The following is a 12369-nucleotide window of genomic DNA, read 5'->3' as shown; positions in this document are numbered from 1 at the left end:
AATTAAGTCCCAGTGTCCTCAGACGAGTACTTCCTAATTAACAGTGTCTACATGTGTAATCCATATCAAGCTACAAACTTTATTAATAATAAATAAACACGCTTTAACCATAAAATGTGATCAGGGTTTGGACCTTGTCCACTTTTGTGACGGGATCAGCTGCAGACTGACCACTAGACAGGACAAAAAAGTGCCCACAAACGAGAACAACAGGTCTAAGGCCTCATTTACACCGCAAGTGATGCGTTTGCGTAGCGCTCGCGAAGTGGTCCACAAGCTTTGTGGCAGCACAAGTGTATTCACACCAAAATCGAACAGACGCGTCATGCAGCGGCCGCTGCTGTCCCGTCAAAATACAAACCACACCCAAACAGTTGGTGGCGGTAGTGCACCGTGTTTGCAAATCTCCAATAAACCCCAAAGAAAAAAAAGTGAGTTTGGACCCAAAGCCCAGGGTGGACAGGTTCACGCACCAGTGATTATTCCAATGCTTGGAGAATTAATATTTAGCACTACAGATGGGTAAGTACATGAAACATGTGCCTGTCAGGTCTCGCTTTGTCAAGGGGGAGATGTCTATGGTGGCTGGGAGAGGTCACAACACACGCAAACTCGTGTTTTTTGTTGAATACCGCAGTCATTCGCGGACTCAAAAAGCGTGACTCGAGCAGCGCGTAGAACAGATGCGATGTGAATGCTCTAACCTGTTAACATGCTCGGCAAAATGAAAACACGAGTAAACAGTGACCGTTCGCGAGTGCATCACTTGTGGTGTAAATGAGACCTTCTCCACACACAACTCCCACTACTTGACTTTGACAAGCTGCGGTGTAATGGCTCCAGCAGCACTTGTAAAAGCCATAGCCAAGACGACGGAGAACTGGCGTTCTTCTTAGGTGCTCGTCCTTGGCACCAACTGACATGCGTATAATGCCCCCGTCAGTTCCAACGGGAATCGACACGGCCTGCTGAGGCCAAAGTTGTATCCGGTACTTTCGGTACTGAAAAAAAAAACAAAAAAAAAAAAACTAGGTACTGACGTATTTTTTGCGTGTTGGCATCAATTCGGTACCGAAGTATCGGTTCTCATGACGACCCTAATATAAGGTCAAGTAAACCCAAAATGAGATGTCCTCATGAGGACACAGGGTCTCAGGAGGATACTGCAAACTAATAGAGCTAATAGCTTTGAAGTTTGCAATACATGGCATACACACATTCTCACATCTCTCTTTTTGTAAAACAGTTAAAAGACAAAAAAGCACTACCAAAATATAAAAACAAATGTTAAGCTAAGGAAACAGCAATGATGTTTTTCTTTTCTTGGTTTTGGAATAAGGGATCATGTCGAATGACATGGTAGGTGACGGGCAGCCGGAACACTTTGACAGTTATCTTGGTCTTTCATTTAAGAGGTTAAAAATTAAAAATGATGAGACCAAAAGGATGTGAAGTTTTCTTGTCTTTCAAATATAGATTTCTTGACGGACAAAGCTTTCTGGTGTTTTTCCTTTACAAAAGAACCATACATCGAGACATCGCAGAGCAACCAGGTCATGAGTCACAAGCTGAAAGCAACTGTAAGACCTAATTCACATACTCAAAAAGCTTTGAGAAGCTTTGAGGCCTTCGCCCTCTAGTTGAGATGACGGCAAAATCCGTCAGAATCTCTCTCTTTACAAGGAGGGTTTGATGGGCTTCAGTGCTCTCTGCTGGGTGTTTACACAGATGGGGTTTTTTTACAAGGGGGCAATTTAGGCAGATAACGCCTGTGCTGTTCAAGGTGGAACGAAAGGTCACAGCCACAGTTCAAACCTGCGCTCCTGTGCCAGGAATAAGAAGCTCTTATCCTGCTTTTTAAACCAGCTAGGAGGTGAAGCTCAGGTCAACTCAGGCCGCTGCAAGAGTGAGCCTGCATATAGCAACCAGGAAGGTCCAATACCCTGCTGAGAAAACTGAGGCCACTCTTTTGTGGAGAATGCAACGTCTGTCTGAGCCAGGCAGAAGCTGAGCCAGACAGAAGCTGTTTTGACCTCAATTAGTCTAGAAAAACATGGATGTACGTGATGTCCATATCACACACAAGTCTCTGAAGGGAGCCAGGTATTTGTTATTTGGCTGTATCAAACTGACTAGAAACAAAAGACAAGTTTGTGAAGGTAACATCGACTTGCTGTGATCTGGAAGGACTGGGAAGCTGCAGTAAACTACCAACTCAACACCCTACATCCAGTGTGTATGTAACGTAAAGAGATGTGATTTTAAACAAATCGAAACACTGCATTCATCAGGCAGAGTACTGTGATCAGGACTGCACAGCAAGAGTCTCACACACAGTATCCCTTGGTTTTATAGGCAAAGTTATTAGTCACTTCAGTAGTGATGACTTATTATCCACTCATTCAAAAGTCTGCCTACCTTCACAGTGATATGTAATGTAGTAACTCAAATGTGCATAACAATGAGTCTGACTCCCATATTAGGAGTCTGTCATCAAGTGATGATTCACACTGGATTGAATTTCTCTTATAGAGTAACTCTGGTCTTTTGTGTCTTACAGAATCAACATATCGTCACCAAGCCAACATTGATGATGAGGTTGTCACCATGGAGATTCTGGACACGGCAGGGCAGGTGAGGCAAATGATCCCTGTGTCAAACATTTGGATTTGAGAAGTCAAAATAGAAACACAAAGACTTGAGTTCTCTACCAACATCTGCAACCAGGGTCCAAAACTAACACTCGTCAATTACGGGTAGATTTTGTCTCTGGCTGGTAAATTTTTAAGACCACTCGCCACTCTGGCGAGTTATTTTTTTACCAGCGAAAAATGCATTTTTTGTTACTGTAGAATGGTGCTGGTATCGGCTGGTTTCCTGGCAGAGTAATGTGTATTTCAGGCAGAGACGATCTTTGGTCACGTAACACCAGGGCAACACTGCCCGCGGAAGCGCTGTGAATAGCCTCGAAGCAAAGCCAGTTTCCTTTCGCCCCCCATGTTAACCGATTGTGTCATCCACACCGGCCACGGAGCTGCCCTGCAGTGATCGTTTTGGCGTCTGGTCTATTTTCTGGGCGAGCCGTGAGCGAATGTGTCAAGCCGGGCAGTTGCCCATGATGGAAAAACAGCCCCAAAGAGAGACAACAGCTGGGAGCAGAACCGCTTGTTGACTGGCATGGAGAAATGCGCGTCTGACGCAAACGGGCTCGTGCGAGAATTTTGGTGCGCTGCGATCGCTGCCCAAACGTACCTGAACAGCCGAGCACACAGGTATGTGTTGTGTCAGAGGAGAAATGAGCCGTTCACATTTCTCTCTTTGTGGCAGGTAACCATCCACAAACCTCACCGCACTTTAGGGACTGTTCTTTACTTATGAAGGGACTGTTCTTTACTTGTATGTTAATCAGTTGGTGCAGTTTCACTTAAGTAAAAAAAAACAAGTGAAACAACTTTCACTTGTACTGGAGTAATATTTGACCATGAGTTGAATACTTTGTCCACCACTGGTCAGACATTCATGTTTATATAGGGCAGGCCCTGCTGTTGCAGTCTGGTCGAGCTAAAATTCAATTCAATTCAATTCAACTTTATTTATAAAGCCCAATATCACAAATCACAATTTGCCTCACAGGGCTTTACAGCATACGACATCCCTCTGTCCTTAAGACCCTCACAGCGGATAAGGAAAAACTCCCCAAAAAAAACCCCTTTAACGGGGAAAAAAAACGGTAGAAACCTCAGGAAGAGCAACTGAGGAGGGATCCCTCTTCCAGGACGGACAGACGTGCAATAGATGTCGTACAGAACAGATCAGCATAATAAATTAACAGTAATCCATATGACACAATGAGACAGAGAGAGAGAGAGAGAGAGAGAGAGAGAGAGAGAGAGAGAGAGAGATGCAGGTAATGACAGTAGCTTACAACAACATTAATGAAAGTAATAATATTATAGTTATAGTTCTGGCTACTGTGGTACAATATGTTGAAAGTATGTATTAATATCTGACAGTATACTTGTGTGACAATAGTCATATGTGTATAATAACAGTAGAAGTATGACTAATGACTAATGATGGCAGCAGCAGCAGGAGGCATCTGGCAGGACCACGGCAGCAGCACAACCACACACGTCACGCTGTCCAGGCACCGCTGCGGTATGAGTTATTCTGAGAGACAGTGGAGCACAAAGGCTCCGGAGAAGAAGCCGAGTTAGTGACATCCAGAATGGCCGAGTTAGCAAGATGCAGTAATAGGATGAGAGAGAGAGAGAGAGAGAGAGAGAGAGAGAGAGAGAGAGAGAGAGAGAGAGAGGGAGCCCGGTGTATTATAGGGGGGTCCTCCGGCAGACTAGGCCTAAGTCAGCCTAACTAGGGGCTGGTACAGGGCAAGCCTGAGCCAGCCCTAACTATAAGCTTTATCAAAGAGGAAAGTCTTAAGTCTAGTCTTAAATGTGGAAAATCTTATGTCTCAACTGTCCAAAGGGGACTGAAGTCAGTGATTCATGTAAAATTCCTTAATGAAAGATTCTTTTTGCACTGTAGTAAGAATACTACAGAATTTATTAACCCAAATATTACACTTAACTGTTGAAACAGTTATTCATATTTTAGCATACATTATTACTAATATTAGTGCACACTCAGTGTTTCCCATTAATTAACGAAACTATGGAGGCCCGCCATAGTTTAATTTGACCTGCCATAGTTTCTAAATAAAAGATTTAGGCTGCCGAAAGTATTGACTTCTCATGATATAAATAATATCTCGAATGCCGTAGCGTTTTGTGCCGATGTGCTCAGGCTGTCAGATCCAGCGCTCGACAGTGCGAGCGTTTCACTTGACTAAAAATATGTGTGTGCGAACTGTAAAAAATATTTAGGGGCACATGTGCGCATAAAAAAAAAAAAAAAAAAAAAATCAGCCGAAGCAGCCCCCCCCATAGTTTCCCAAAATCCTGTGGGAAACACTGCACACTATTAAAATATTGATTGAGAATCGCATACAAGACCCAGATGACATGCTAAATAATACTGATAGCAAATTACAACACTTAAAAGCAATTTTTATTTGGTTGTAGGGCTGCCACTAACGATTATTTTCATTGTCGACTAATCTGTCGATTATTTCTTCGATTAGTCGACTAATCATTTCATCGAAAAATGTGTTAAAATGTTGAAAAATGTCAGTCTGTCTCTCCCAAACCCCAAAATTACGTCATCTAATGTCTTGTTTCACTGTCACGGCAGAGTGTGTAAAGCTGCTAATATCTGAACGTAAGAAGCTGCAGTAAGAGTATTTTGAGGTACTTTTCCAAGAAAAATGACTCAAACCGATTAGTCGACTACTAAAATAGTCACTGATTATTTTAATAGTCGATTAGTCATCGATTAGTCGACTAATCGTGGCAGCCCTATTTGGTTGGCTGGTAAAAAATTTCACTTACCAGCCAGCCTGGCTGGTAAGTGAAAAAGTTAGTTTTGGACCCTGTCTGCAACTCATCTCTGCTGTACCATGTACTGACAGGAGAGGAAGGATGATCATAGTACCAGACTTTGTACTTGAGCACTACAAATACTGTTAGTGTATGAACACATTGAAATATCTGTCAACTAGGGCTGATCAATACGGACAAAAAATCCTTAATCCATATTTACAGGCTGAATGGCGACACACTCTATATGTCTCGGTATTTTCTACAAAATGGGCTACATGTTCAGGTGCAAGATAAAACCACTGTTGAGATGTCACATACACTGTGAACAAAATAAAATACAAAGACACTGATCTTCCTGCTTGAAAATATTCAGCTGCACAATATGTTAACGGAAACTGTTATAAAATAAATAGCAGGGCTGTACGTCAACTTTTTGCACAACTTAAAATCTCTATGTGGGAATTTAAAAAGTCATTTTCCATGGCCTTTCAAATGAATCTAGTGCTGGAAAATGATTTAAATATTTATTTATTGAGGCTGTTAATCAGAGAGACTGAGGGAGGGAAGGCGCGAGACACTGTCCACGTTAGGGTTGGCTCAGTTCTCGGTAATACCAATTCGGTTCGGTACTCCGTCTTGGACCAGGTTTTTTTTTTTTTGTTTTTTTTTTTTTTTTTGAGAGAGCAACCGGACCGCATACGTCATTTTACAGCCTATGTCTGCCTCTTCGCCAAGCGCACAGCGAGCAGGAGAGAGAGGGGGGTGGGGCGGGGACTGAGCTAGGGGGTGTGAGTGTGTATGCACCGAGGCCTCTGCTGTAGCCTGGAGTTTGTTTAACAGTGACGGGGAGTTGATAATGGCGGACAATTTAGTCTCGAAGAAATCAAAGAAATCGTTTTTTATTCTAAATGAGTCAATTGCACCCCCAAGTGGCGAAAATCCTTGATGCGGTTTTTCACAAAAACCTGGCCGTTTTTTTTTTTCTCATACCAACCCAACCCTAGTCCACCTTATATACGTCTTGTATATGGAACGCCTGTTGTCGCTGCATACCGCCCACATCCAGGCGCTGTCTCAGTGTCATACAGTAGACTACAACTACAACCAAGAAGAATGGTGATGTGCTACGATCCACCTCACATTCAAACTAGCAGACAAATGCTCACCTGACAAATCAAGCAGCTGTCTCCCACACATGTAGCACTGGACTGCACATGTACTACTGTGGTAATTTCATTCATCTCACAGACTGAGTCAGCGTAGCACGTGCAACATATAGACTGATGTCGCACTGTAGACTAATTAACAGACAGATTAAACAGAGGAGCAGCTCTGTGTCAATCTATATCAATGCAAACGGTATTTCCAAATCTATACTTTGCTTGAAAATATATTGACATCAGTAAACGATCAATCACCCACCCCTACTGTCAACATAATTAATAATCTAATGCTATGTTTCCCGAGACATACAATCGATGTAAATTAAAAGTATCTCAAGTACAGACAAAGGGGCTCTAAAGTGATTTAGTGTTGTAGCTTTATAACGCACTGGATACTACATTTCCCATGATGCAAGTCGACAGTGTTTTTCATTAGACCCTTCTTCCTAATAAATGCCTGCATCTTTCAAACTCAATGCCCCTGCTTTGTAACACAGACTGTGTTTAATATCTGAAGTGTCCAGACAAATTCGGACTCAACCCCCCCCTGTGATGTCAGAGGTTTCTTATTGGAGCTTCCCTACAGTGCCTCAAAAGACATCATGTACAGGCTAGTCCACGACTACTTTGAGTCCATTGAGTAACTGACCTTTGTGTAAAATCGGTAGATGGTGACATCACAAAATTCACATTAAAAAGTAATAATATTCAGTCATATTTCCAACCTGATTTATTCAAGATTTATTCAAGTGTGGCAGCTGTAGTTGTCTTATAAAGCTATTTGGCCAGTAGTTTTTTTTATGTACTTCTCCAGACTTTGAACTGACATTTTTATGGAGTAAATGTTCAATAATTTGTACACCAAATAGCAGACAGAAGAAAATGAATGCCTAAAGTCGGTCCAGATAAATGAGCCCCCCCCCCTTCTTCCAGACATTCTCCAAGTAATTGCTTACGTCTGTGTCAGCAAAGTATTGTGTTGTTCACAGTAAAAAAGGACACATCTCCACTTCTTTTCTAATTTGTCTCTCATGCAAGTCAGTCTGGACGCTCAGGTGTCACAGATTTTGCCATTTATTTTGGAAAGACAGTTGTTTGAGCAACAGTAGGAGTGGATATGAGGCTGAATGGCACTACAAGATGGTCATTTCCTGCAGTCTGGCAGAGGTATAGCAGGGTCCTGACCATGAGGGAGAGCTTGCGTAAGTCCTCAGGCTGAAGATAAATATGCTGCAGTGCTGCGTAGGTGTTCTGCTGGCGGCTGATTTCCCCTGCGACACTTCAGCCAAGTCATCTCTCTCTCTCATTATATCGTAGCCTATTTTCAGCTGGCATTAGGATGAGGTCTGAATGTTTCCAGGCACGGCTGCATTGATGTCAGGCCTCTCCTGACTCTGTTGTATCAAAGCGCTGTGCTAACTCTATCATGATTTGTGGAGGTGGAGTCTTCTGGGAGCTCATAAATTCCAGGTTCAGAAGTCGGTCAGGTATACAAACGTCAAACTTTCACGTCTGTCCTCTGGAGGGATGTGGTATTTTTTAAGCTTCCGCTGACAATAATTATGGGATCAGGATCTGTGTGCCTCCCTCCAGTCGGGTTACGATTTAAAGTCTGCCACACGACCAGTTAAGTCCTGTTATGACCAGGAGGAACCGCCTCGGCTTCAACATGATCAAATTAGGAGCACATGCCTGAATGTTTACAATCCTCAGACGGCTCGGCAGAATTTAATTTCTGGCTTACGCAGGTGTGGGAAAGAGCAAAGAGTCAGGAACTGGAGACAAATCTGCCTAACGAAACTAGGTGTGTTGCATATATGAACATGGCTTAAAACTACCAAGACTGAATATTTTTCTGTTCAAACACAAAAAGGCATAGAATGATAGTGTCCAGTGCTGGCTTTAAACTGAAACCTATGCAACAGAATTTTCTATAAGTCCTTGTTTTGAGCATTATCTTGTTTTTAGATCATTCTTTAGATAATGTGACTTTTTTAAAAAAGGTTCAGAGTTGCAAAATGTAAAGTAATAGTTATATATTTTGGGAAATTCACTTGCACAGTTGTAGGATAAAATTAATGCAACTCTCTTTCTTTAGGGGAGACCAGGGTTATATTGCAAACTTTTTGCTCTGACGTACTTTAATGGCATAATTTATGTTACAATACTCAAACCAGCAGCAGATGAAACATATTAGGTCTTAACTGTAAATTAATATGTTTTAATTCATACAAATGTTTTCTAAAGTTTGGTGGTACATGCTTTAGGTAATGTGCATTTGTGCCAACTTGCCCCATCACGAGTTTGGTTGGCACAATGTTAAATGATATAGTTACCAAAAAATTAAGCAACCAATACAAACAATTTTAACATTTGATGGAAACAAGAACCAGAAACCAAGAACAATTGAGTCCATTTTTAAAACCCAAACAACATTTTAAAGCAATTCATCAGTAGGAATGTCTAATTATTTTTCATTGACTATTTAAAATAAATATTAACTATGTAAAAAATTGTTTCAAATCTTTCAATAGTTTTAATCTCTCAAATACTGTTATAGTTTAAACTTTTACTGTTACAATTGGCATATGTGCCAACCAATCCCACTCACATTTGACCCAATTTTGTGATGAAATTATGCTAGCCAATTAGCGTCACTCATTACAGACTTTCAAATATTATATCAAAGTATAACTTCCTTTGTCCATTAACTACAAGTAACACATTTCCAATATCTTAATCTAACAAAGTTTTCTAATACATTTAGTGCATACACCACATTTTTACTTTGGATTCAATGGTAAATGTTACCAAAATATTTCCAAATGTTTTAAACACAGTCGATAAGTACAGGTCAAGAAAGCAAACACTCTGATGTTGTATTTTTGTTTCTCTGACCTTAAAAGCACCAGAGAATAGCTGTTTGAGAACCAACCCTGGTCTCCTATGGAAAACATGATGCTCCAGCTAGCAGTCAGTTAACGTAGCACAAACACTTACAACAGGGAAAGCACTAGCCTGACCCAAAGGTGACTAAATCCATCATCTCAAAGCTTCTATGTCTTTGTATCTTGTTTGTTTTTACCACAACAAAAACTTGTTTACACAAGTTGTGGTTTCATGGAAAAAGTGAGCGGTCTCAGGCAAGAAATAGTTTGGCATTTAACCTCCATAAAAAAAACCACAACTTGTCATTTTCTTACTTTGGAGATTGTCCAGATCAAATAAACAAAATATAACCTATTATTTAGTGAGTTTCAGAGTTGCTTGTAGACAGACTTTATCACATTTAGACAGAGCCAGGCTAGCTGTTTCCCTCTGTTACCAGTCTTTATGCTAAGCTAAGCTAACTCGCTGCTAGCTGTAGTGTTATATTTAGCGTACAGATATCAGAGCAGTAGCACCACTGCAAGTGAATTTCCCAAAATATGAAACTACTCATTTCAGAGTACTTAAAATTGGAGTTTCAATTTGAGTTCGTGATCAAATTTTTTTTTGTCTTCTTCTCAGGAGGACATCCAGCAGAAGGAGGGTCACATGCGTTGGGGTGACGGATTTGTCATTGTGTACGACATCACAGACCGGGGAAGCTTCGAGGAGGTGGCGCCACTCCGAAGTCTCCTAGAGGAGGTGAAGAAGCCCAAAAACGTGCCTCTGGTCCTTGTGGGCAACAAGTCCGATCTGGACCACGTCCGGCAGGTTGGCACAGAGGAAGGCGAGCGTCTGGCAGCTGAAATGGCGTGCGCCTTCTATGAATGTTCAGCGTGTGCCAATGAGGGCGGCACAGTGGCCGAGGCTTTCCATGAGTTGTGCCGCGAGGTGAGGCGCCGCAAGGCCGTGCAGGGCAAGGCCAGACGCCGCAGCTCCACCACACACGTCAAACAGGCCATCAACAAGATGCTGACCAAGATCAGCAGCTAGGAGAGAGCCACGCTGCCGTCTAATGACACAAGAAATGTACTTTTTTCTCATGTAAATGTTTAAGCAACTATTGGCTCTGAAAAGGACGAGATGTGACTGATTTAATGTGGAATGTGTTTTTTTACTTATTCTCTGATCATTTTCCATCTAAAAGTGCAATCTCTCTTCTCTGGAAGAGGTAACTCCTGTTGTCACGTCAGCATGGGAGCCTTAACGGATGATTTCCCGTCCAAACTTTGGAGCTCATTTGGATCAAAACAATCCTGGATACTGGTGAGGTGTTTCATGATGATGCATTAACATGTTGAGGTTCTCAACTTTTTCCTTTACTCCTCTCATCCATCTCTTTAAAACCAATAAATAAGGCCGTCTGAAATGATGCATGCAGGTGATCTTATTTAGCATGCAAAGAATCCAAGGATTTATTGACGTTGAATGAGCAGATTCGTAGTTTCCTCTCTGTATCTTGTCCGTAGGGGAATATTGTGATGTGCTTCGGCCCACATGTGTGTAACTGTTGTGTCAGCGGTGGTCAAAGAAAACTAAGATCAGAGATTTACTATTACATATATATAAGTAGATACGTTGTCCTTAACCCATGTCAACCTTAGAAAAATCCCCAGAGCTGTCAATACCTGTTCTTCAAACAAACCTTGTAAAAAAGTCCAGTATGTTCTGTTGACATTAATGTTCTGCAGTGCACTTCCTGTGTTTGTCCACAACATATGTACTCAAGATCTTCTCTTCAAAGAACCAAAGCACAGGTTCAGAACATGTCTCAGCTCAGGAGAGAACATTTTTGCTGTTTTCTCTATACCTACGAAGGGAGGCAGTCGCCATCCATACCAACATGTCACATTCCAGGGGTGTTCTTAATGGCTGTAATTTTAATACTGTAAACTATGGTACGTACAATATGGTATTTGCCTTAAGCAATGCTGTGTCTTGAGTGTGTACAGAACCCAAAGGCATCTACAGTACAAGAGACTGTAACTGTTGACATGTAATGTTTTCTTTATGTATGTTATTACCTGTATGATCAAAACAACCAGCTGTGCACTTGTAATTAAAGACTGATATATATATACACTGAAATATCCCAACAGTTTCTCACTTAATGACTACATGTTTGGCTGACAGTGAAAATGTCATGGCCGGGTGCACGACGTACCACAGGGGCCCTTAGTGGTGTCCCAAGTTTCAAATAATAACCATTGTGACTGATATAGACGCTTCCAGCCTGACCATTAAATGTCACATTTACATAGTGACAGCAGGGACTGCTTAACATATGCGTTTACTTCTGAAACTCATCTGCAACCCGAGGCTCATCTGGCTCTCTAAGGCATATGCTGACATTCTGTGCTGATGCTCATGTTTAAAACCACAAACATATTAACAATGGCAACATATCCTGCCAAGTTTTCCAGTCAGTTCAGACAACAAGTGCTGACACAGTGTAAAGTGTTACCACTTCATTCTGTGGTGCTCAGTGATCTAATTTAATAGGTAAGAAATAGAACAAAAACTACAGCTAAAGACTAAGCGGAGGAAATCCCTGAGTTGTAACCCAAAGTGATGGGGTAAACTGTTTTGCATCGTGTGCAATGTTTGGGTGGAACACAAACTAAAGTCATCAATATGTGAAGCATTTCTCTACCACAAAACACAACTGACAATGGCTGACAGATGGATAGACAAGAAAATAAATCACATGACAGAGGTTGTGCACACAGATCTAGTGCATATGCTGCAAGAATCAAGGAGAGTTAGACTACATACGCATGGTTGGTGGTAGCGATTACTGTGTAAATCACAAATTCGGGACAGTGTGGTTTTTACTGGAA

The 12369-nt window shown here is 41.6% G+C and overlaps 1 protein-coding gene across 1 annotated transcript in view; it reads left to right on the top strand.

Annotated features, from left to right (window-relative positions):
- The window catches only part of rerg (RAS-like, estrogen-regulated, growth inhibitor), a 73868-nt gene extending 62251 nt beyond the window's left edge, over window positions 1–11617 (top strand). The window contains exons 4-5 of the mRNA XM_033614293.2: window positions 2561–2634; window positions 10112–11617. Of these exons, the coding sequence (XP_033470184.1) occupies window positions 2561–2634; window positions 10112–10522 (485 nt within the window). The 3' untranslated portion in view covers window positions 10523–11617. The remainder of the gene's footprint in view (window positions 1–2560; window positions 2635–10111) is intronic.
- The last annotated feature ends 752 nt before the right edge of the window (window positions 11618–12369 follow it).

This window comes from Epinephelus lanceolatus, chromosome 23 (genome assembly GCF_041903045.1).
Source record: "Epinephelus lanceolatus isolate andai-2023 chromosome 23, ASM4190304v1, whole genome shotgun sequence".
Taxonomy (NCBI): Eukaryota; Metazoa; Chordata; class Actinopteri; order Perciformes; family Serranidae; genus Epinephelus; species Epinephelus lanceolatus.
This window is presented reverse-complemented; position numbering and strand designations above follow the sequence as displayed.